At 47.7% G+C, this 26094-nt stretch overlaps 1 protein-coding gene across 1 annotated transcript in view; it reads left to right on the top strand.

The window, feature by feature from the left end:
* Positions 1–10797, top strand: part of LOC137309689 (receptor tyrosine-protein kinase erbB-4-like) — a 118848-nt gene extending 108051 nt beyond the window's left edge. Inside the window, exon 4 of the mRNA XM_067977756.1 lies at positions 2051–10797. Coding sequence (XP_067833857.1) covers positions 2051–2490 — 440 coding nt within the window. The 3' untranslated portion in view covers positions 2491–10797. The remainder of the gene's footprint in view (positions 1–2050) is intronic.
* The last annotated feature ends 15297 nt before the right edge of the window (positions 10798–26094 follow it).

Below are 26094 nucleotides of genomic sequence, written 5' to 3'. Positions count from 1 at the left end.
GATGACAGGTATCAGACAGTAATCCTCAGGTATCTGATGACAGGTATCAGACAGTAACTCTCAGGTATCTGATGACAGGTATCAGACAGTAACTCTCAGGTATCTGATGACTGGTATCAGACAGTAACCCTCAGGTATCTGATGACAGGTATCAGACAGTAACCCTCAGGTATCTGACGACTGGTATCAGACAGTAACCCTCAGGTATCTGATGACAGGTATCAGACAGTAATCCTCAGGTATCTGATGACAGGTATCAGACAGTAACCCTCAGGTATCTGATGACAGGTATCAGACAGTAATCCTCAGGTATCTGATGACAGGTATCAGACAGTGACCCTCAGGTATCTGATCACAGGTATCAGACAGTGACCCTCAGGTATCTGATGACTGGTATCAGACAGTAATCCTCAGGTATCTGATGACTGGTATCAGACATTAACCCTCAGGTATCTGATGACAGGTATCAGACAGTAATCCTCAGGTATCTGATGACAGGTATCAGACAGTAATCCTCAGGTATCTGATGACAGGTATCAGACAGTAACTCTCAGGTATCTGATGACAGGTATCAGACAGTAACTCTCAGGTATCTGATGACAGGTATCAGACAGTAACCCTCAGGTATCTGATGACAGGTATCAGACAGTAATCCTCAGGTATCTGATGACAGGTATCAGACAGTAACCCTCAGGTATCTGATGACAGGTATCAGACAGTAACCCTCAGGTATCTGATGACTGGTATCAGACAGTAACCCTCAGGTATCTGATGACTGGTATCAGTTTTAAACTCTTTGTGGCCCCTTATCCTTCCGATAGCCTTTCCTGTAATATGGTGTTTGTTCTGCACGGCAGAGGTCCCGAACCAGTGGCCTATACTGGCTCAGTACTACATCCTATGATTTGGGAACGAGGAACATTGGAATAGGAGTTGGCTATTCAGGCCCTCAAGCCTATTCCACCATTCAATTAGATCATGGCTCATCTGTATACACTCCATTTACCCGCCTTGGTTCTGTAACCCTCAATACCCTTACCCAACAAAGATCTATCCATCTCAGTTTTGAAAGTTTCAATTGACCCCCAGCCTCAACAGCTTTTTGGGGGAGAGAGTTCCAGATTTCCACTCCCCTTTGTGTGAAGATGTGTTTCCTGACATCACCCCTGAACGGCCGAGCTCTTATTTTAAGGTCATGCCCCCTTGTTCTGGACTGTCCCACCAGAGGAAATAGTTTCTCTCTATCTACCCTATCATATCCTGTTTCTATGTTCCTAATGTTGTGATCAGAGATCATAAATGTAAACAAGTGTAAAGAATGAATTCAAATGAGATCTATCAGCAGGAACTCACACAGAGGCTTGTAAATGTCTGGAATAATGTCAGGTTGGGCTGGCAGAGATACAGTCTGTAGATGCTGAGCTGGGAGCGTCACTCGAAGGTTGGGCTTCACTGGGTCAAATCGCCTTCTTTCATCTTTCTATTAGAGTACGTACTGCATGTTCATAGATCCAATGAGCAATTAAAACCACATTTTCTGTCGCTCTTTTTTGGGTTAGCTTGTGGCCAAGTCAGGAGGTTGTGGGTTCAAGTCCCACTCCAGAAACTTGAGCACAAAATCTAGGCTGTGACTCCAGTGCAGTACTGAGGGATTGCTGCACTGTCGGAGGTGCCCCCTTTTGGATGAGACGTTAAACCGAGGCCCCGTCTGCCCTCTCAGATGGACGCAAAAGATCCCATGGCACTATTTCAAAGAAGAGCAGGGGAATTCTCCCCGGTGTCCTGGTCAATATTTATCCCTCAATCAACATCACTAAAACAGATTATCTGGTCATTATCACATTGCTGTTTGTGGGATCTTGCTGTGTGCAAATTGGCGACCGTGTTTCCTACTTTACAACAGTGGCTACTCTTCAAAAGTATTTAATTGGCTGTAAAGCACTTTGGGACTTCCTGAGGTCGTAAAAGGTGCTGTATAAATGCAAGTCTTTCTTTCTTTCCTTCTATGACAATGTGCAGAGTTGTTATGATTTTGTTGTTCTTTTCACAGAATACATGAACCCAGTGGAGGAGAACCCATTTGTGACTCTTCGGAAAAACGGCGATGTCCATGCTTTGGACAACCCAGAATATCACAACGTCCCGGAGGGGCAACAGACCGCCCAGGATGAGTACGTGAATGAACCCCTCTATCTCAACACTTTTGTCAACGTGGTTGAGAACCCAGAATACCTGCAGGATAATAATATCGCCATATCAGAAAACGTTGACAAGGCCTTTGACAATCCTGACTACTGGAACCACAGTTACCCGCCCAAATCTGCCATGCACAGCCCCGAGTACCTGCAGGAGTATGGCACAAAGTTTTTTTACAAGCAGAACGGTCGCATCAAGCCCATCGTAGCAGAAAACCCTGAGTACCTTTCCGAGTTCTCACTAAAGCCAGGGACTGTACTGCCTTCATACGGACAGCGGAATACGGTGGTGTAACCCCCCTCCAGCACTCAGGGGATTCCAGCTCTGCTGGACTTCCTTATCGAACCACAAACTCGTATCCTCAATATTGACTAGAAGGAGTATGTCTGAGGCAATAGTACTGACAAAACGTGTCTGGATAGAAGGGGGGTTCTATTTGCTAGGATTGAGCCCTGGTCTGTTTGGACTGTTCCTAACCGGCACCCGTTAAAAAGCAATATGGTTATAACCAGCAAAATGAAGGATTTACTGTGGAAATACCAAAAAAATGTGGCTCTTTGGATCGACCTTTCAGACCGACCTTCAGCAGGACCCTGTGGAAGGTTACGTTCATGGAACAAAGTGCAATGGCCTCTAAAGTGCTGCTGTCATTGGGGGAGGGGGACGATGGGCTGAAGGTCGAGCAATCCTTAGCGAGAGATTGTCCAATAAAACGTATCCCTTTGGCCAGCACATATATCCACAGATCTGACCAAACCGTCTGCACAAAAAGTATTGAGTCTGCATTTTAAGGTTGCTCTGTATTTGGTCTCCATATTTGGAGCCCATCAAATATTTTGAATTGGTATCTGGATATAAAATGCCTATTGAGCAGATGCGACTGACACCCACTGCAGGGGGCTTGTCCATTCAACCTATGAGCCCATTAAAATAAAACTGGGTGTGGGAGCTAACGGAGGTGAACCTGCCTGGCCTGGCTTGGCCTGGCCTGTAACAAAGCACACCAGGATGTTGATTGACCTTTTCTTACCCGTACAGATTGCAGCTATTTAACTGAACAAGGGGGCTCTGTGAAGTCAGCAGCCCCCGAGGTGGGTTCTCATTTTGAAGGTGACCTTGTTGTGTAGTGCAGCTTTTAATTCTTTTTTGTAGTTAAATATAGTTTATTAATGGATAACTTTTGAAACATTGGAAAAACAAACAGAGCCGTTCTTAATTCTAAAGAATAGACTGAGGAAGCCGTTTTATCACCGAGAACTTAATGGAAGGATTTGTGTCGTCTTTTTGACAAGCACACATCAGCACTGCCAATCACGTTTCTCACTGAGATTGATACGGTCAATGTCAATGATTGCGCTGCTTCGTACAGCGTTGCCTCAATCTAACTGGTACAAAGAAACCCTCAAATAGCGGGAGGTAGCCAGGTAGCTCAGGAGTTAGTGTGGACACTAGGCCGACACGGCTTAAAAAGACACCATCATCTTTTTTGCATTGTGACAAAGGACATTTTGAAAAGGGTGTAGGAGAAGATGGTATCCAGTGATGGGGGTGGGAGAGGGGTGGTGCAGGGAAGAGGGCAGAGGAAAGCACAGGTTCCACATTTACCCAAACTGAGCCAAAGGTCAGATTCATTCACACACCAACCTGGGCCAATTTGGGGTTCAGATGATACACACTGAAGGTGTACACCTTCAAGGTTTGTCAACATGACTGAGGCTTATACATCCTAATATAAAGGTTGTGAAGGAATGCGAGTCTGAATTCAGCTTCCCAGACTGTTCTTATCTCTAACTGGAAATGATGGAGTGCTGGAGTCTCAATGTGTCCTTCCTGCAGTGTTAGGATAGTCACTCGCTCTTTACCTAAGCCAGAAGGTTAATCGGAAACTACATGAACGATTGCTACTTGGCTCCGTAGCATTGCTGTCCAGAAATGATACATTACAAGTCTTCCCAAAGGCTACACTGCTGTTTTGTTGAACATTAGAAAGGGATGCAGCATCTATTTACAATCTGGGTCACTCGGGCACAATCAACAACCTATTGTCATGCACTTCAAAGAAATTTTAGTTGTACAATTTTTTTTCCTATTTTGATGCTAACTTTAGAGGTTCTGTTTTGCATGCCAGGATGCAGATGATTTGTTTAATAACCTGCTTTTAAATGTTATGATCCAAACGTATTCGTATCACCCATAAAGACGCAGCTGTCATTGCAGCCTCCGATGGGAGGCGAGTCAGGAATACTCACCCTCGGGGTGCAGAAATGCCTGATTCGACCTAAAGGAGGACAGGGCTGAGGAGATTCCTGTCCTTGGCTAGCCTCGGTTAATGAGGAAATGTGGGAGAGATGGGGCAGCTGGACATTTATTGTACCTGATCACTTCAGGCAGCAGTGATTGTAAATGAGATTTACTGATGTTCAGCTCATACAGTGAATATGGAAATGATCGGAGTCAGTCACACAAAACTGGAGTCATCTCCATTGACTAGTGACTACAATGGATGCTCCTGTGTGTCCTGTCAGACATCCATGGCCATTGAATCATAACATATATCCCGTGCAACACTGCAGGAACAAAGGGGATTAGCTGGTTGCCTGTACCTGTGCTGCCAGTGGTAATTACATCAAGTGTAACAGTTGACTGAACCGTAGTCATGTTAGAAGCATATCATTCTGTCAGCTTCACACATTTTAAATAGTGTTTCGTGCCATGGTATTAAATAGTGGGATACAAAATTACTGCCAGCAATGTGCACCGATGGTAGATAGAAAATGATCTGTTGCATCTCTCTTTTCCAAGCAACCATTAAAGACATCAGCACAAGATGCACATGACAGAAATATGTCGTTCAGAGTATTCGGAAATTAATAGCAATCGACGTACTTCTTGTCCCCACCGTAGCAGGGACTTGACCAACTGTAAAACTGACAGCAATCTAGTTTGTTTTTCGAAGTTTCGAAAAATGTGCACGGCTATGGGGAAAGGGCAGGGGAATAGGACTAATTGGATAGCTCTTACCAAGAGTTGGCACAGGCACAATGGGCCGAATGGCCTCCTTCTGTGCTGTATGATGCTAAATGTGTAAGGGACACTGCTACAAGGTGGAGGCAATGGATGTGACTGTTGATGATGGCACTAGTAGACCTGCAGCAGATACTGTCTCAAGGGTGTAAGCTAGTCCTCTCTCACTCAACCTTTCTTACCTCTCTATTTTCTCAATACTTCTGTCGTCTTTACATCTCTGAATTTTCTTCTCTTGTTCCTCCAAAGCTCCAAATACTACACCCTACACTCTTCCTCGTCCTGGCAGCCTCAATGTATTGAAACCAAGACTTGTCACACCATCTTCTATTCCAACTCAATCTTTTCCAGGACCTCAATATTGTGAAATGCCTCCAAGTCTTTCCTTTCTCCTCCATTTCACAGGTTTATAAAAACCCAAGCGTCACCCGAGTTGCTATTTTAAACTATTGCGACTTACCTCTTCTTCCCATCTTATTTTGCTTCAACATTGATGGTGTTCTGGATTTTGGGCTGTGACCTTTCACTTCTGAGTATCTTAGTCAAAGAAGTGGTGACATTATTGAGAACGTCAGACTCCTGTCGAATTGGTCAGGTGTGAGAACGCGGAGTGGAATCGCAGAGGGACTTGACCAAAGCCTCAGTGTGCTGGCGCTGTGGCTGGAAGTTGGCCATGTTACTTTCTGATTCTGAATGGCGTTCCCCACATGTCCCCTCCCGTCTTCTCCCCGCCCATCTTATTATCATCAGGATCACTTCAGAAAGATACACTCCGACTTTCCTTTTTTTGAACTACAACCTCAAGGAATTGAAAATTCACCGGAAGTGTCAATAATCAGTCACCATGTTTTGATGAAGAAAAGCACAACCTTAGTTTATGTAGCAGTCACCCCGATCATCCTGCGGGTTCTGAAATTCAATTTACGGGAGGCACTTTTAGTTTCAGAGAGCAATGTCATTGATGTATAAGAGAAGGGTTCGTACTTATCGTTCCTGTGCACAGCTTGTACCTGGCCCTTTCAGGTAATCACTGCCTGCCAAAGCCTGGTGTCTGTGTGAAATTGTGGCCTAAAGACCAAGCTATCATTTTATTGAGGTCACCTTACCTGTATGTGATTCATTGTGTTGTGAAGCGCTTTGGGACATCCTCAGAATGTGATAAAGTGCAATAGAAACGCAAGATATTAATTTTTTTCCTACACTTCAATGGCAGCATTATCACAAAGAGGCCTAAGAGGGTGCAATTTTAACCCTACCCGCCCAGCGAAAACCGTCACTTGCCCACCCGCTTCACACCGATCCCGATTTTAACCCGCTCTTCTGAGCAGGCGGCAAAGGGACCCGCCCAAAGCCGGCGGGATCTTTCTTTACATATGCAGATCGGGCTCCGACGACGTCAGCGTTTAGGCCTCCCCTGAGCCGGGCTTCCCGCGCCCACCCAAATCCTGCTACTCGTTAAAATGTCCCCGTGTTTATCTTCAGGTCTGTAAGAGGAAAGAGTTATGTAGCAATAAAGACAGGGGTCATGGTTCCTTGATGAAAACCGACTGCCGCTCATTCTCCAAGTAGTAGCCCTGATAAGCGCTACTTCCTGCGAGATTTCAGCCTCCCATTTTCAGGCTAAATGTATGAGATTGGGTTCTGGAGATCTTCAAGAAACAGTAACTGCTGCAGGCGACTTTTCCCTGGGTAACTGAAGACAACAACAACTTGCATTTATATAGCACCTTTAACATAGTAAATTGTCCCAAGGGACTTCACTGGAGCGATTATCAGACAAAATTTGACACCGAATCACATAAGAAGGTATTAGGACAGGTGACCAAAAGCTTGGTCAAAGATGTAGGTTTTAAAGAGCGTCTTAAAGTTGGATAGTGAGTTGGAGAAGATTAGAGAGGGAATTCCAGAGCTTAGGGCTTAGGCAGCTGAAGGCACGGCCGCCAATGGCGGGGTGATGGAAATTGGGGATCCGCAAGAGGTCAGAGTTGGAGGAGCGCAGAGAACTCGGAGGGTTGTAGGGCTGGAGGAGGTTACAGAGATAGGGAGGGGCGAGGCCATGAAGGGATTTGAACACAATGGTGAGAATTTTCAAATCTGATGTTTGATTATGAGCGGTCTGGGTACACAAACTAACGAGGTGCTGAGTACACAAACTAACGAGCACCCCAGGGTGCTGAGGGCAGGGCACGTACATTTGCCTGATGTACGGATTCTGGGAAGGCAACTTGGCACTGAGGATTGCAGTATTGTAACTGAGGTAACCAGGACTAGACAGTACATTTCATCAAGTCAGCAGTGTAATCGTGAGCCTATCCAATCACAATGAATACACCAACTCCTTGACTGCACAAAGGAAGCTCTTGAGACTGTCCTGGTGAAGACTTCACTTGTACAATTACTGTATTGCTCTTCACCTGGTACATTTTTAACATTATCTGTCTTTTCGTATTTCTGTATTTTTCCACTTTTTATACTGGTGAATGTACAGCGACATGAATGGGGTGGATGAGCAATATTAAGAGTGTTTCCAAGATTTCATTCAGTATATTGAAATTCCTGAGCAACTGTTCCAGGAATCTTGGGGAAGATTTTACTGTTTTAGAAGCTTTTCTTCTGGTTTTTTTTAAATCAGTATGGTTGCCGGCAGGTTGCGTTGCCCAGTCGGATTGGCTGCAGATTCTTTTTCCGGTCCAGTGCTCTCCGACAGTCTTACGTTGAACTTGTGAAACATGGCCCTTGAAATTCCTGGGGTTCTGCACCACTAGCGCAAGTGTGGCCGGGCATAAAACCCCTCCAATCACGCCTGTTGGTGGAAACCCCCATCCCAGATTGCGGGGATGGGATTACTTTCACAACCTGGATGGGTGGGTTGTGTCTGCAAGGGGGCTTCAGCAGAGCCCTCGTTGAACTGCCAGTCGGAATATCAGAGCAGTGCCCCAAGCCACTCTGATGGCGGAGAAGAGGCCTGGCGATGGCCCGAGGAACACTTTGTTGCTTTGTTCTTTTGCACCCAATGGAGCAAGGGGCCATCTTTGGAGAAGATAATAGATTCTTAGTAAAGCCTCTTAAAGGGCCCTCTTAAAGGGAAACTCACACCTCCTCTCAGCTTACAGAGTAGGATTCTCCCAGGGTAGCCTAGAACTTCTCCAGACAAGTCCCCTTGATGTGGGGGTTGGGGGGGGGGTGGGGGGAGGAGGGGATGGGCTGACGATCTGCCCACAGCCCCCCTTTACTAGAAATTAAAGGGCCAGTGTCATCATATCCAGGTTTCACTCCAAATTCCTCCAGGCAGAAATCTTCCATCCCACCCTTCCATCGCCCAAGAATATCTGGACTACGGATTCAGTAGTTGCAATAGCAGGAAGTTAACTGATCATGGTGCACCCAAAATAAGACTCCATTGTACTTGCTGCATTACCCGTATTTACCCATTACCCACTGCATCCTGCATATAGTAAGGCGACTGGTCATTAAAATAGCCTGAGCCTGGGTGTGGTCAATCACAGTGTACTTCACCAGATTGGGGAGCAGACTTGAACATTTCTAATGTATTGTCCGGATGTCGTTTAAAGTGAGTTCAGAACTGTGGCGAACATGATAATTCTCAATGAATTTAGATTATCTTACAACTCTGACTTAGTGAGTCCATTCCCACACCAAAATAATTGGATCAGTCCCTCTACAAACGCGTCTGCTGCTGATATTGCTTTCATATTGATTCTGATAGTTGTTTTGGGTTTAAGTAATGCTGTGCATTATTAGTAACAAATATGCCCGAGTGAAACTCTGTCCTCCTGTTTAATGAAAGCATTAACCCATTTATTTTAACGGGCTGACGTCTTCATTTAAAGAGCAGACACTGGAATTTCATTATTAAGAACGCACATCCCAATTTGAACCCTTTGCTCTCTTAACCTCCCTCCGTCACTCCAGTTTAACAGCACAAATGATCCATAGGGCTGATTCCTCCATCAGGAGCTCCTGGCCAGGAGCACGGGTGGAAAATCAGGTTCTGTGGGCCCACGATTTCCTGACCAGCGGCCCCCCTGTGACGCTGCCCCTCATTGGGGGGAATCGGCCCTTAATTGACCCACATTCTCTGTATCAGCCTTCTCCTATCCACAGGCCTATCGGTTCCTTGTTTAAATATTGGCTGAATATAGAGACATCACAAGACCCGGTCAGAATGGAGATGATTGGGTAATTCCCAAGTCAATCCACGCCTGGAGCCCGCACTGGTGTGAGTGACTGGGATTGATTTCACTCACATAATTCGTATTATGTAACTATCCTCCACTCACTGCATTTTGCTGGAGAAATAATCCTGCTCATATCGGGAGACTTTGCTGTAGTTTCAGTCATGAGTTCAGTTTGCTGTAGTTCGTAGAGACTCTGTTTAAATAGACTGTTTGCTGTAAAATAGACTTTGCTGTAAAATAGATTCTGTTTGCTGTAAAATAGATTCTGTTTGCTGTAAAATAGATTCTGTTTGCTGTAAAATAGATTCTGTTTGCTGTAAATCCTGCCCTAAGTCCTGCCCCGCCTCCAACTCATTGGCTCCAACACAATGGTGTCAATACTCACTCCGTGAAATGTTTCCCAATGGGGAATTCTGCTTAATAATCACTAGTTTGGTCTGGAATCTGTATCCTTTATTGAATCCCGTATGGAGATCTGGTGGATATATGGGTAGCTCGGGATAGTTTGAATGGAAAATTCCAAAGACGAAATATATTTTTGGGATGGCCACAGCATCGTAAAAACGAGCTGGAGTTACCCTGGGTAAAATGAAGGTGTTCCCTTTTGATAAAGGCACTATTTGGTCCCTCGGCCTGCACTGTCACTGTAGCTTAAAGGGTCGACTAATGAAATTCTGAGTAACTATTGATACTGAGTAATCACTGCATTACACGGAAAATGTGAATAGTATTTTTTATAGATTGTTAAAGAAATGGCTAGATGCATTTGTAAATAAGGGAGACCGTTGCTTTTAATTTGTGGAATTGTTTTATTTGAGGCATACTTGCCCCCTTTAGGGTTGTTTTGTATATACGTATTTGGACTGTGGAGTTTTTTTTAATTCACAGCATTGTAGAACTGCTGATGATTATGTGTTCAGCACTAGTTAATGTGATGTGTTTTAACTTCTGCACTTGGCTTTAGCTATAGGAAGCCTTAGCTCCGTGTGTGGCGTCTTGTTAATTAGCTTTTGGAAACCCAGCTTAAAACAAACAATTGTATTACGTACCATTACAATACTGATAACTAACTTTAAAGCTAAAATTCTCTTCAGCAACTACTTTAGCCTCTTAAGCACTTTTCCTTTAAATGGCAATGTTCATTTTCTGCCACTGGTATTTCTGTGCTTATTCACAATGCAAACCTCCCTCCTATGTCTTTTATTTGAGTACTTGGGTAGAGCTCCAGGCTGTAAAACTAGCGGGGATATAATGCAGCAGCTTACAGCTTAGGCCTCATCTACGCTGTACAATTTGAAGACTGTTCTTCGTTTTTGTTACATGAATCTGTCAAAAATATATTTTTAATTTAATATAAACAAAGTTAAATAAACTGTGAACCATGCTGCCTTGTGACGTTCTTAAACCAATTCAATAACTTGAAGTCTGAAACCATTGCAAAAAGTCAAAGGTCAAACCGTGGAGCGAAAGAGGGAGGAGCAGTGACATTGTGTAACCAATGCACTCGAGGGCATCTCATTGAAGGGGAAATGGTTCTATTGCAAAGGCAGATTTGATGCAAAAACAGGATACGGGGACAATTTATGAGCGAGAAAGTGTTATGCATAAGCAATGCCCCCTGAGCCTTGATGTTAACCTTCACATAAATAGTGAATAAGTACACAGCACAAGACTGCAATAAACAGACCATGGGGGGAAAATTGGATAGGGCCTGTTTCTGGGCGGGAGAAGCACGATCCCAATGGTCCCTGCGCAGGCAGGACCAGAATTTCGTCAGGCCTATGGACTCACCTGCAATCTGCGTTGGAAATCAGTGCTGAACGAGGATTCCATGCAATTTGCACCTTCCACCAGCAGGTGGAGCGCCAATCTCTTAAAGGCAGGCTGTCTGTCAGAAATCTCTTAAAGGTAGCTGGTACCTGTTATTTGCTGAATATAAACAGCCTGCCGTCTGCACGGAGTCTGAAAGGCGATCAGACATCGCACACGTAAAGCACAGATGCAGGTTCCATCCCTATATTTACATACTGATGAGTTATGTTAAAACATTGAATAAAGGTTGCGCACCACTAAATCCCACATCCTCCAATCTGCATGCCAGACCTCACCAATCTGCCGATCTGAGACTCTGTGCACCAAGGTTCTCTGCTGATGCACCAGAGGCCTTGGTGCAAGAGGTGGACAGAAGGAGGGACATCCTATATCTGCGGGGGGGAGGGGGGAGCAAGAGGCCCTCCAGACATATACCCAAACGGCAGTGGGAGGCAGTAAGGGATGAAGTCAATGCCAGGCGCACAGCATCATGAATATGGATGCAGAACAGGAAAAAGTTCAATGCTTTGACATGAGAGATCAAGGTGAGTGAGGTCAACTGTCAAGTGGCGTCTCCCACCAATGACACCACTAGTCGCATCCACTGATCCATGCACTATACCCCCCATCACCCACCTACCAACAAACTTTTTCCATCAGTACTCAACCCTCTCACCCTTACACATTACCACTGTTGCAAGTTGCCCACCCACAACTCACAGGCCACACACACTGGCAGCCATTCAACCATGACAGGCACATCACCCAGACACACATCCCGCTTTCTTGCAGGAGAAGCTGGCACATATCAAGAGGTAGCAAGTGGCAGTGGCATTTTGCCCCTGGAGCCTGTCCCGCCATTCGATCAGATCATGGTGGACCTGTGATCTAACTCCATATACCCACCTTAGCTCCATATCCCTTAATACCCTTGGTTCACAGAAATCTATCAATCTCAGATTTAGAATTCTCATTTGAGCTAGCATCAGCTGCCGTCTGTAGAAGAGCATTCCAAATGTCTCCCACCCTTTGCGTGTAGAAGCATTTCCTAACTTCACTCCTGCACGTCCTGGCTCTAAATGTTAGGCTAAGTCCCCGCGTCCTAGTATTCAAGTCTAGGAGACCTCCAAAAACAGTTACAAATGTCTCGGCAACCAGAAGCAATAATCCAGCCACTAACCTGTAAATCCTGCATGGTCCCTTTAAATAGCGCAGGTGGTGGGTCCTCCAGGCACTCTAAGACACGTTCAGATGGTTGGGGTTAAGACTGTGCATTGAGTTGAGCGTTAAGTCCCAAAATGGTGTCCATCACTTTAAATCAGCGTTGTACACTGATTGAAGCCATTTTCTCCCTACTTTACATGATTCCAGCGTTCGTTATCTGCGCCTGCGCTAACTCTTTCACCAAGATGGAAACGTGTGTACGCGTCCAAGACGCCATCTTGGATGTCGAAGAGGCCGTGTAGCGCCTAAACAACGGGTGCTACACAGCCCAATTTAGCGCCCCATATCTTTACTGAGCAATGAAACTTGAATTAAAATTTTCACCTCTTGGGGCTTTGCCCTTCTTGGATTGAAGCAATAATTGTCACTGAATTTGCAATGATGAGACGTCATATTTCTTCTCCTGATCATCTTGATACCTTACAGTTCAACTCAGCGTAACAGCACAGGAAGCACACGGCTGGTCGGAGAGTGAAGTAGAATTCACCAGGTGGGTGGGGGCTGCAGGGCCTCCCAAGAGCATGTCATACTCCCATCCCTAGGAAAAGACCAACAGGTCTGGCTGAAAGAAGACAAAATTGTTCGGTACCATCTGTTACATCCAAACCAAAGCCCAGAACAATTCTGTCTTTCTCGTGGGGTAAAGATGGGCCATGAATAGAAAGTGCTGTCTGATGTTTACTTCACTGTGCAGTGGCAATCTGGTTGACTGTCAACTGACGCACATTTTGGCATTTTCCAACTGGTTACACTGTTCCACCTTGAATAGGGAGAAACGAGCCAAAGGAATGGTGGTTTTCAATACATGGGAAAGGGTGGAGGGAGCCCATACGAACATACGAACATACAAATTAAGAGCAGGAGTTGGCCATTCGGCCCCTCGAGCCTGCTCTGCCATTTGATAGACCATGGCTGATCTGATTGTGACCTCAACCCTACTTTCCCATCTACCTACTATAACCTTTAACTCCCTTGTTAATCAGGAATCTATCTAACTCAGCCTTAAAAATATTCAATGACCCTGCCTCCACCGCTCTCTGGGAATGGGGGTTCCCCAGACTCACGACCCTCTGAGAGAAAAAAATTCTCCTCATCTCCGTCTTAAATAGAGACCCCTTATTTTTAGACTGTGGCCCCTAGTTCGAGTCTCTCCCACAAGGGGAAACATCCTCTCAGCATCCACCCCTTCTAGTCCCCTCAGGATCTTATATGTTTCAATAAGATCACCTCTCATTCTTCTAAACTCCAGTGTATACAGGCCCAACTTCTCCCACCTTTCCTCATAAGATAACCCCCTCATCCCAGGAATCAGTCGAGTGAACCTTCTCTGAACCGCCTCTAAAGCAGTTATGTCCTTTCTTAAATAAGGAGACCAAAACTGCACACAGTATTCTAGATGTGGTCTCACCAATGCCCTGTACAACTGTCGCAAAACATCTCTACTTTTATATTCCATTCCCCTGGCAATAAATGACAACATTTCATTTGCCTTCCTAATCACTTGCTGTACCTGCATACTAACTTTTTGTGATTCATGTACTCGGACACCCAGATCCCTCTGTACCTCAGAGTTCTGCAATCTCTCTCCATTTAAATAATATACTGCTTTTCTATTCCTCCTGCCAAAGTGGACAAGTTCACATTTTCCCACATTACACTCCATCTGCCAAATTTTTGTCCACTCACTTAACCGATCTATATCCCTTTGCAGACTCCTTGGGCCCGATGTTAGCAGGGCTGCGGGTTCTCGGCGGGGGGGCTATCGGGCACGTGGGTAAAGCGCCCGGTGAAATTAGTCAGCTGCCTGCGCGATTGTAGCATCCAATCCACTAATTGGATCCACTTACCTTGTCTTCCAGGTTCCCCACTGCTGATCTGCGCGTCGGGCGGGCTGCGCATGCGCAGTAAGCTCTGTCAGCTGGAGGAGCTCTATTTAAAGGGGCAGTCCTCCACTGACAGATGCTGCAACAAACAGAAAAAATCACAGCATGGAGCAGCCCAGGGGGAAGGCTGCTCCCTATTTAATGATGCCTCACTCCAGGTATCAATACATGGGGTGAGGAGGAGGGGGAGGACAGAGATCTTCCTTCCGGCGGGCGGGAGGAAGCGGCCTGCCTCTGCCACCAGGAAGGCCTGGCTCGAGGTGGCAGAGGAGGTCACCAGCGCAACCAACATATCGCCCACCTGCATACAGTGCAGGAGGCGCTCCAATGACCTCAGTAGGTCAGCCAAAGTGAGTACACTTACTCTTTCCCCTACACTCCGTCTGCCACATCACCGCCCCCACCCCACATCTCCTTCTGCACCGCCAACACTACTCTGTCACATCACCCCTCATACCCACTCAAACCCCATCCTCATCTTACCTGCACTTACTCACCTCGCCAGTACTCATCCCGCCACTACCACTCAACTCAATCCTCATACAATCTCATGGCTCTATCTCATACTCACCCTCTCGTGCATCTCTTTCACAGTCAGCCTCACTCAACCTGCCACTACCTGTGCTGCAGCCACAGGGCATGCATCACATATGTGCAGTAGGCAGCGTAAGGCAAATGTGTCGTGAGCATGAAGGGGATGCACAAGGGTGTTTGAGGGTTTGTCATGGTTTTTACTTATATTGAATTTCTGACCAACTCGCATCACATATTATATTGGCACCACTACTGCCATGTCTTTGCGAATCTTGTCTGGTTTGTGCAATAATGCACTCTCCTGAGGATCACAATGAAGACCCACACCTGATGCCACCCATTGTGTCACTGCAGAGTGGGTGTAGGTGTATTTGCAGGGCTCTTTTGTGCAGACGGCTGAGAGACGTCGGCGATGTCCCCGGTTGCACCCTGGAAGGATGCGGAGGAGAAGTTGTTGAGGGCAGTGGTGACTTTGACAGCGACAGGTAAGAAGATGGTGCTCGGGCCAACCGGGAGCAGCTCGGCATGAAGGAGGCTGCAGATGTCCACGACTACATGTCGAGTGACTCTGAGCCTCCGTGTGCACTGCTCCTCAGAGAGGTCCAGGAAGCTGAGCCTCGGTCTGTGGACCCTGTAGCGAGGGTAGTGCCTTCTGCGATGCATCTCTCTCTGCGGTTGCCCTCCCTCCTGCTGTGCAGGTGGATGTGTCACAGCACTGTGTTGTGGAGCTCCACGTGTCAGGGGTGGACGGCGTGGATGGCAAGGCTGGTGATGCTGTTCGCCCTCCTAGGAGGTCATGACTGCAGCTACGGCGGCCCCCATCCGCAAGATGTACATCTGAGGGGGTCCGCAAGGTAGGTACATGTCTCCGGACCCCGGAGTAAGTGTGCAGGTTGGTGACTTTGACCATCAGGAGGAGGGTGGTGGAGGCCAAACTTTGTCCCAAGTGACAGAGTGGCCTCCTGCAATGAGTGAGGGTCTCCCCCACACCTGTCAAATGGACCTTTGCTGCTGCCACAGGCTGATGGCTGCAACACGTCAATTTGAACTAGGAGTGTTTCCCCCAGTGTGGGAAACAGTCCCAGTTTGCTCTAAAATCCCACCCCTCCTCACATAATCCCTTAATCAGGGCAGTTAATGACCTGAACAAACAAACTAAATAGCGTCAAGTGGCACCCGGCTGGCTTTAATTGCCTGCGGGATTCCCACCAGCGGGGGCTGCGCGCGCACGCCGGCGCGTCAGCAGGGAACCCGGAAGTGCGCGGGTTTGAGGCGGGCTCCGGTCCCGCTCTGGGATTTCCCGATTTTCGGGGCCCCCCCGCCAGGAACGCACCCACTGGCGGGTGCTAAAATGCTGCCCCTTATGTTCTCTTCACAACTTACTTTCCTACCTACCTTTGTGTCATCAGCAAATTTAGTAACCATACATTCGGTCCCTTCATCCAAGTCATTGATACAGATTGTAAATAGTTGAGGCCCAAGCACTGATCCCTGTGGCACTCCACTCATTACATCTTGCCAACCTGATAATGACCCATTTATGCCTACTCTGTTTCCTGTTAGCTAACCAATCCTTTATCCATACTAATACGTTACCCCCTACACCATGAGCTCCTATTTTATGTAATAGCCTTTGATGTGGCACCTTGTTAAAAGCCTTCTGGAAATCCAAGTACACCACATCCACAGGATCCCCTTTACCCACGTTGCTTGTTACTTCCTCAAAGAACTCTAATATATTAGTCAAACATGATTTCCCTTTCACAAAGCCGTGTTGACTCCTTCCATGGACCCAGCAATTGTGCCCCATTGTAGGATTTCAAGCATGAGCATTTCCACTTTCCATGTGACTGCCCTCCTTGTCTGAGCTTCAGTCACAATGAAGAAAACCACTTTTGGAGGGAGGTCCCATACAAGAGGGCCGTCATCTTTTACCAGGCATGCAGTCTGGTGCTACAACCTCAACAGTGGTAGAACCAGCCAAGTGACCGCCACAACTAGTGTGTGTGGGGCGTGTGGGGGGGGGGGGTGGTGGGTGGGGGGTGGTGGTGGGAGGAAGGGAGGGGGTTATTCTTCATCAACATGGATTTGGCTATGGTTGGAGACAATTTCTGTTGGAAGAATTAACTCCAGACTTAAGACCAGTATAAAGTCCCATTATTTTACAGTTCTTATACGACCAGGACACTGAAATTTGGACCATATTTCTGAACAATCGTTTGGACAAAGGGAATGAGTCTAATTGCCAGCAATTGTTTATTCAGGCCCTGGACATACAACTCGATGTATGTTCTGAAGGTCTATTGAAGTTTACCTCCGAAAGCTCTGGCATTATAAGAGTTCCCAGCAGTGGCACTTCACAGGACTGTTCTCAGAAACTCCAGGGGCAAAGCATTTCCTTCTCCAACATTTGTTGTTTCCTTTTTGAGGAAACATGTGTTTTGAGATAAATATAATTTGCTACACAACAGCAAACAACACGGTGCATACAAACGGCAGTTTTTAGCCTTTGATAAGATGATTAAAGAGTCAGTATCCCTTATAAACCCTCCTGTATAGGTGGAGGCTTTAAGAGGAGGAACTCTGGGCAGCTCTCTGTCATAAGCAATAGGAAGACAGCTTGAAGTGTTTTCTGGCTGGATGGTGTAGGACTCTTCATCCATATCTATCCGTGATGTGCAGTTCCACCTATCCCTTCTCTTTACACATTGAAGGAAATGAGTCCAGTTCACAGGCCAGGATTGTTCTCTACTTTTGCGGCATTTCATTTCCGTTGCTGAATGCGGGAACGAGAGCCCTCCACTGCCCTCCGATGGTGGATCAGTGATCTCCAGTGTTCCACTGTCACATCCTGAGCAACCAATTCTTTCCTTGGTGACATCTGTCGTTTCAACAGTACAACAATGCTGAGTAACCTTGCTGTTCCATTGGCTCAGGTGGACATTCAAGATCTTGTGCCTCTTTTAGAAGGAGAACGAGGAGTTTTTTTTTCATCCATTCTAGGAATTTATTGCCGATCCCTAGTTACCCTCGAGAAGGTGGCGGTGAGCCGCCTTCTTGAACCGCTGCAGTCCGTGTGGTGACGGTTCTCCCACAGTGCTGTCAGGAAGGGAGTTCCAGGATTTTGACCCAGCGACGATGAAGGAACGGCGATATATTTCCAAGTCGGGATGGTGTGTGACTTGGAGAGGAACTTGGAGGTTGTGTTGTTCCCATGCATTTGCTGCCCTTGTCCTTCTAAGTAGTGGGAGTTCATCTGTTGTCCTGGCCAAAATGCTTCCCTCAAACATCATCACCAAAAATAAATAAACTGGTCATCCATCTTATTGCTCTTTGTAGGATCGTGTAGGATTTTGCTGTGCACAAAATGGCTGAGCTGTTTCTGAGAAGTGTGATGGGTGGCTGTGGAAATACATCCTTTTTTGGGGGGCTTTTTTCAGCTGCCTCTGCTGCTTCCCAACCTTCCCTAACCCACCAAGCCGAACTTCCCCTTAGATTCCCCCCTGCCCTAGCCCTGAACTTGCATCTTTCTCTAGTTTCTCTCCTATCTCCCCTCATGCTCTCTCTGAGCTCATCTTGACCATGAGACCCACCTCCTGCTCCCTCGACCCTATTCCTACCAAACTGCTGACCACCCAACTTCCCTTCCTGGCCCCCATGTTAGCTGATATTGTTAACGGTTCCCTCTCCTCAGGTAGTGTCCCCCTCCCCTTCAAATCTGCCGTCATCACCCCCCTCCTCCAAAAACCCACCCTTGACCCCTCTGATCTTGCGAACTATTGCCCCATCTCCAACCTCCCATTCCTCTCCAAAGTCCTTGAACGTGTTGTCACCTCCCAAATCCGTGCTCATCTTTCCCACAACTCCATGTTTGAATCCCTCCAATCAGGTTTCTGCCCCTGCCACAGTACTGAAACGCCCCCTATCAAAGTCACAAATGACACCCTATATGACTGTGACCGTGGTAAACTATCCCTCCTCATCCTTCTCCACCTGTCTGCAGCCTTTGACACAGTTGACCACACCATCCTCCTCCATCGCCTCTCCTTCGTGATCCAGCTGGGTGGGACTGATTTCAGCTGGTTCCATTTCTGTTTATCCAGTCATAGCCAGAGAATCATCTGTGGTGCCTTCTCTTCCCGCTCCCAAGGATCTATCCTTGGCCTCCTCTTATTTCTCCTCTACATCCTGCCCCTCGGTGACATCATCAGAAAACACAATGTCAGGTTCCACATGTACGCTGACGACACCCAGGACTACCTCACTACCCCTCCGCTACCTCTGATTTGTCACACTGCTTGTCCGACATCCAGTACTGGATGAGCAGAAATTTCCTCCAACTAAATTTTGGGAAGACCGAAGCTACTGTCTTCGGTCCCCGCCACAAACTGTTCCCGAGCCACCGATTCCATCCATCTCCCCGGCCACTGTCTGAGGCTGGACCAGACCGTTTGCAACCTTGGCATCCTATTTGACCCTGAGGTGAGCTATCGACCCCATATTCTCACCATCACCAAGACCGCCTATTTCCACCTCCGTAGCATCGCCCGTCTCCGCCCCTGCCTCAGCTCATCTGCTGCTGGAACCCTCATCCTTGCCTTTGTTACCTCTAGATTGGACTATTCCAATGCTCTCCTGGCCGGCCTCCCATTTTCCACCCTCCATAAACTTGAGCTCATCCAAAACTCTGTTTCCCATATCCTAACTCACACCAAGTCCCGTTCACCCATCGCTCCTGTGCTCACTGACCTACATTGGTTCCTGGACCAGCAACGCCTCAATTTTAAAATCCTCATCCTTGTTTTCAAATCCCACCATGGCCTCGCCCCTCCCTATCTCTGTAACCTCCTCCAGCCCTACAACCCTCTGAGATCTCTACGCTCCACCAATTCTGGCCTCTTGCGCATCCCCGATTTTAATCGCTCCACCATTGGCGGCCGTGCCTTCAGCTGCCTCAGCCCTAAGCTCTGGAATTCCCTCCCTAAACCTCTCCGCCTCTCTACCTCTCTCTCCTCCTTTAAGATGCTCCTTTGTCCAAGCTTTTGGTCACCTGTCCTAATATCTCCTTATATGGCTTTGTTTGATAATCGCTCCCGTGAAGCATCTTGGTACGCTTTACTATGTTAAAGGTGCTACATAAATGCAACTTGAGCACATAATTCAGGTTGACACTCCCAGTGCAGTACTGAGGGAGTGCTGCACTGACAGAAGTGCCACATTTTTCAGATGAGATGTTAAACCGAGGCCCCGTCTGCCCTCTCAGGTGGATGTAAAAGATCCCATGGCCACTATTTAAAAAAAAAGCAGGGGAGCTCTCCCCGGTGTCTTGGCCAATATTTATCCCTCGACCAGTAATCAATAAAAAAAAAACAGATTATCTGATCATTATCACGCTTTGTGGGATCTTGCTGTGCGCAAATTGGCTGCGCGTTTCCTACATTACAACAGTGACTACACTTCAAAAGTACTTCATTGGCTACAAAGCACTTTGGGACGTCCTGAGGTTGTGAAAGGCACTATAGAAATGTAATTTCTTTCTTTCTTTCATTTAATGACAAATAGTGACTATCGTCCTTGGGGCGGGGGAGATGTAAATGGGGTCCCAAGGTCGCTCCAATATCAGTGATGGAAGTGTGGAAGTAAGTAAATCCCCTGTGACAGAGTCGGTAACCTGATACCTGAACCAGGCAAACCTGCAGCACTCGAGGGAATTGGGACAGTTTGCAAATGGACCCTGGAGGATACACCAGTCACTGGGGACCAGAAATCTTTCCAGCAACGCAGTGACCCGGCTGGAGGGTGGGCTTTCAGCTGGTTAAACCTCACTAGTAATCCAGTGCACACTTGGGGTCGCTGACTAAGGGGCTTACAGTTCCTGCTGGAGGACAGGACCTGAGTGGAGTAATGTCAGGGCACATTTAACATCCACCCCAACCTCAAGTGATTCAGAGGTCAGTCTAATTTTAATAATGTAGGAGAGATTCCTGGTTAAAACCAACAAGGAGCTCACCACTTGCGAAGTGGGAAGTTGTGATTTAAAGGCCTGCAGCAGCTTAAAGGGGCAGTTAAAGGATAATTTCGACAAAGCGATTATATAGTTATTAGGTTGTGTAAGGTGACTCATACTGGGGTTTAGTTCCCCAGGTGTTGAACGCTGGGGTTGGGTTTCCCAGGTGAATGATAATGAGATAGATTATCCCAGGTAACTAATGCTGGGGGACATTTCCTTTGGCGATTGATATTGAGAAACAGTTCCCCAAGTGGCCAATATTGGGTTTCAGAATCGAGGTGACTGATACTGGGGTACAGTTCCAGCGTTCACCGATACTGGGGTACAGGTCCAGCATTCACTGATACTGGGGTACAGTTCCAGTGTTCACCAATGCTGGGGTACAGGTCCAGCGTTCACTGATACTGGGGTACAGGTCCAGTGTTCACTGATACTGGGGTACAGGTCCAGCGTTCACTGATACTGGGGTACAGATCCAGCGTTCACCAATGCTGGGGTACAGGTTCAGCGTTCACTGATACTGGGGTACAGTTCCAGTGTTCACCGATACTGGGGTACAGTTCCAGCGTTCACCGATACTGGGGTACAGTTCCAGTGTTCACTGATACTGGGGTACAGTTCCAGTGTTCACCGATACTGGGGTACAGTTCCAGCATTCACCAATACCGGGGTACAGTTCCAGCGTTCATCAATGCTGGGGTACAGATCCAGCGTTCACTGATACTGGGGTACAGGTCCAGCGCTCACTGATACTGGGGTACAGTTCCAGTGTTCACCGATACTGGGGTACAGATCCAGCGTTCACTGATACTGGGGTACAGGTCCAGCGCTCACTGATACTGGGGTACAGTTCCAGTGTTCACCGATACTGGGGTACAGTTCCAGCATTCACTGATACCGGGGTACAGTTCCAGCGTTCACCAATGCTGGGGTACAGGTCCAGCGCTCACTGATACTGGGGTACAGTTCCAGCGTTCACCGATACTGGGGTACAGGTCCAGTGCTCACTGATACTGGGGTACAGTTCCAGCGTTCACCGATACTGGGGTACAGTTCCAGCGCTCACTGATACTGGGGTACAGTTCCAGCGTTCACCGATACTGGGGTACAGATCCAGCGTTCACTGATACCGGGGTACAGTTCCAGCGTTCACCGATACTGGGGTACAGGTCCAGCGCTCACTGATACTGGGGTACAATTCCAGCGTTCACCGATACTGGGGTACAGGTCCAGCGTTCACCGATACCGGGGTACAGTTCCAGCGTTCACTGATACTGGGGTACAGTTCCAGCGTTCACCGATACTGGGGTACAGGTCCAGCGTTCACCGATACTGGGGTACAATTCAAGCGTTCACTGATACTGGGGTACAGTTCCAGCGTTCACTGATACTGGGGTACAATTCCAGCGTTCACCGATACTGGGGTACAGGTCCAGCGCTCACTGATACTGGGGTACAGTTCCAGCGTTCACCGATACTGGGGTACAGTTCCAGCATTCACTGATACCGGGGTACAGTTCCAGCGTTCACCGATACCGGGGTACAGTTCCAGCATTCACTGATACCGGGGTACAGTTCCAGCGTTCACTGATACTGGGGTACAGTTCCCCAGGTGACTGATGATGTGTTTCTGTTCCCCAGGTGGCTGATACTGGGGTACAGTTATACAGGTAGCTAATGTGGGGTACAGTTATACAGGTAACTAATGTGGGGTACAGTTATACAGGTGAATAATGTGGGGTGCAGTAATACAGGTGACTAATACTGGGGTACAGTTATACAGGTGACTAATAGGGGGTACAGTAATACAGGTGACTAATACTGGGGTGCAGTTATACAGGTGACTAATGAGGGTACAGTTATACAGGTGACTAATACTGAGGTACAGTTATACAGGTGACTAATACTGGGGTACAGTTTTACAGGTGACTAATGAGGGTACAGTTATACAGGTGATTAATGAGGGTACAGTTATACAGGTGATTAATGAGGGTACAGTTATACAGGTGATTAATACTGGGGTACAGTTATACAGGTGACTAATACTGGGGTACAGTTTTACAGGTAACTAATGAGGGTACAGTTATACAGGTGATTAATGAGGGTACAGTTATACAGGTGACTAATGAGGGTACAGTTATACAGGTGACTAATGTGGGGTACAGTTATACAGGTGACTAATACTGAGGTACAGTTATACAGGTGACTAATACTGAGGTACAGTTATACAGGTGACTGATGTGGGGTACAGTTATACAGGTGACTAATACTGAGGTACAGTTATACAGGTGACTAATACTGAGGTACAGTTATACAGGTGACTAATACTGAGGTACAGTTATACAGGTGACTGATGTGGGGTACAGTTATACAGGTGACTAATGAGGGTACAGTTATACAGGTGACTGATACTGGGGTACAGTTATACAGGTGACTAATGAGGGTACAGTTATACAGGTGACTGATGTGGGTTACAGTTCCCCATGTGTCTGATTCTGGGATTCATTTTCCCAGGTGACTGATAGTGGGATAGATTTCCCCCGGTGTCTAATGCTGGGGTTTAATTTCCCAAGTGACTGACACTGGGGTACATTTCCTCAGATTATTGAAAATGGGGTACAGTTCGACTAGTGACTGAGATGGGGGTTCAGTTCCCCAGGTGACTGAGACGGGGGTACAGTTCCCCAGGTGACTGAGATGGGGGTTCAGTTCCCCAGGCGTCTGATCCTGGGGTTCAGTTCCCCAGGTGTCTGATCCTGGGGTTCAGTTCCCCAGGTGTCTGATCCTGGGGTTCAGTTCCCCAGGAGTCTGATGTTGGGGTTCAGTTCCCCAGGTGTCTGATCCTGGGGTTCAGTTCCCCGGGTGTCTGATCCTGGGGTTCAGTTCCCCAGGTGTCTGATCCTGGGGTTCAGTTCCACAGGTGTCTGATCCTGGGGTTCAGTTCCCCAGGTGTCTGATCCTGGGGTTCAGTTCCCCAGGTGTCTGATCCTGGGGTTCAGTTCCCCAGGTGTCTGATCCTGGGGTTCAGTTCCCCAGGAGTCTGATCCTGGGGTTCAGTTCCCCAGGTGTCTGATCCTGGGGTTCAGTTCCCCAGGTGTCTGATCCTGGGGTTCAGTTCCCCAGGAGTCTGATGTTGGGGTTCAGTTCCCCAGGTGTCTGATCCTGGGGTTCAGTTCCCCGGGTGTCTGATCCTGGGGTTCAGTTCCCCGGGTGTCTGATCCTGGGGTTCAGTTCCCCGGGTGTCTGATCCTGGGGTTCAGTTCCCCGGGTGTCTGATCCTGGGGTTCAGTTCCCCGGGTGTCTGATCCTGGGGTTCAGTTCCCCGGGTGTCTGATCCTGGGGTTCAGTTCCCCGGGTGTCTGATCCTGGGGTTCAGTTCCCCAGGTGTCTGATGTTGGGGTTCAGTTCCCCAGGTGAATGATAATGAGATAGATTATCCCAGGTAACTAATGCTGGGGGACATTTCCTTTGGCGATTGATATTGAGAAACAGTTCCCCAAGTGGCCAATATTGGGTTTCAGAATCGAGGTGACTGATACTGGGGTACAGTTCCAGCGTTCACCGATACTGGGGTACAGGTCCAGCATTCACTGATACTGGGGTACAGTTCCAGTGTTCACCAATGCTGGGGTACAGGTCCAGCGTTCACTGATACTGGGGTACAGGTCCAGTGTTCACTGATACTGGGGTACAGGTCCAGCGTTCACTGATACTGGGGTACAGATCCAGCGTTCACCAATGCTGGGGTACAGGTTCAGCGTTCACTGATACTGGGGTACAGTTCCAGTGTTCACCGATACTGGGGTACAGTTCCAGCGTTCACTGATACTGGGGTACAGTTCCAGTGTTCACTGATACTGGGGTACAGTTCCAGTGTTCACCGATACTGGGGTACAGTTCCAGCATTCACCAATACCGGGGTACAGTTCCAGCGTTCATCAATGCTGGGGTACAGATCCAGCGTTCACTGATACTGGGGTACAGGTCCAGCGCTCACTGATACTGGGGTACAGTTCCAGTGTTCACCGATACTGGGGTACAGATCCAGCGTTCACTGATACTGGGGTACAGGTCCAGCGCTCACTGATACTGGGGTACAGTTCCAGTGTTCACCGATACTGGGGTACAGATCCAGCGTTCACTGATACCGGGGTACAGTTCCAGCGTTCACCAATGCTGGGGTACAGGTCCAGCGCTCACTGATACTGGGGTACAGTTCCAGCGTTCACCGATACTGGGGTACAGGTCCAGCGCTCACTGATACTGGGGTACAGTTCCAGCGTTCACCGATACTGGGGTACAGTTCCAGCGCTCACTGATACTGGGGTACAGTTCCAGCGTTCACCGATACTGGGGTACAGATCCAGCGTTCACTGATACCGTGGTACTGTTCCAGCGTTCACCGATACTGGGGTACAGGTCCAGCGCTCACTGATACTGGGGTACAATTCCAGCGTTCACCGATACTGGGGTACAGGTCCAGCGTTCACCGATACCGGGGTACAGTTCCAGCGTTCACTGATACTGGGGTACAGTTCCAGCGTTCACCGATACTGGGGTACAGGTCCAGCGTTCACCGATACTGGGGTACAATTCAAGCGTTCACTGATACTGGGGTACAGTTCCAGCGTTCACTGATACTGGGGTACAATTCCAGCGTTCACCGATACTGGGGTACAGGTCCAGCGCTCACTGATACTGGGGTACAGTTCCAGCGTTCACCGATACTGGCGTACAGTTCCAGCATTCACTGATACCGGGGTACAGTTCCAGCGTTCACCGATACCGGGGTACAGTTCCAGCATTCACTGATACCGGGGTACAGTTCCAGCGTTCACTGATACTGGGGTACAGTTCCCCAGGTGACTGATGATGTGTTTCTGTTCCCCAGGTGGCTGATACTGGGGTACAGTTATACAGGTAGCTAATGTGGGGTACAGTTATACAGGTAACTAATGTGGGGTACAGTTATACAGGTGAATAATGTGGGATGCAGTAATACAGGTGACTAATACTGGGGTACAGTTATACAGGTGACTAATAGGGGGTACAGTAATACAGGTGACTAATACTGGGGTGCAGTTATACAGGTGACTAATGAGGGTACAGTTATACAGGTGACTAATACTGAGGTACAGTTATACAGGTGACTAATACTGGGGTACAGTTTTACAGGTGACTAATGAGGGTACAGTTATACAGGTGATTAATG

The sequence above is a fragment of the Heptranchias perlo genome, unplaced genomic scaffold (genome assembly GCF_035084215.1).
Source record: "Heptranchias perlo isolate sHepPer1 unplaced genomic scaffold, sHepPer1.hap1 HAP1_SCAFFOLD_177, whole genome shotgun sequence".
Lineage (NCBI taxonomy): Eukaryota > Metazoa > Chordata > Chondrichthyes > Hexanchiformes > Hexanchidae > Heptranchias > Heptranchias perlo.
Note: the sequence above shows the minus strand (reverse complement) of the source record. Positions and strands in the feature narration are given on the sequence as shown.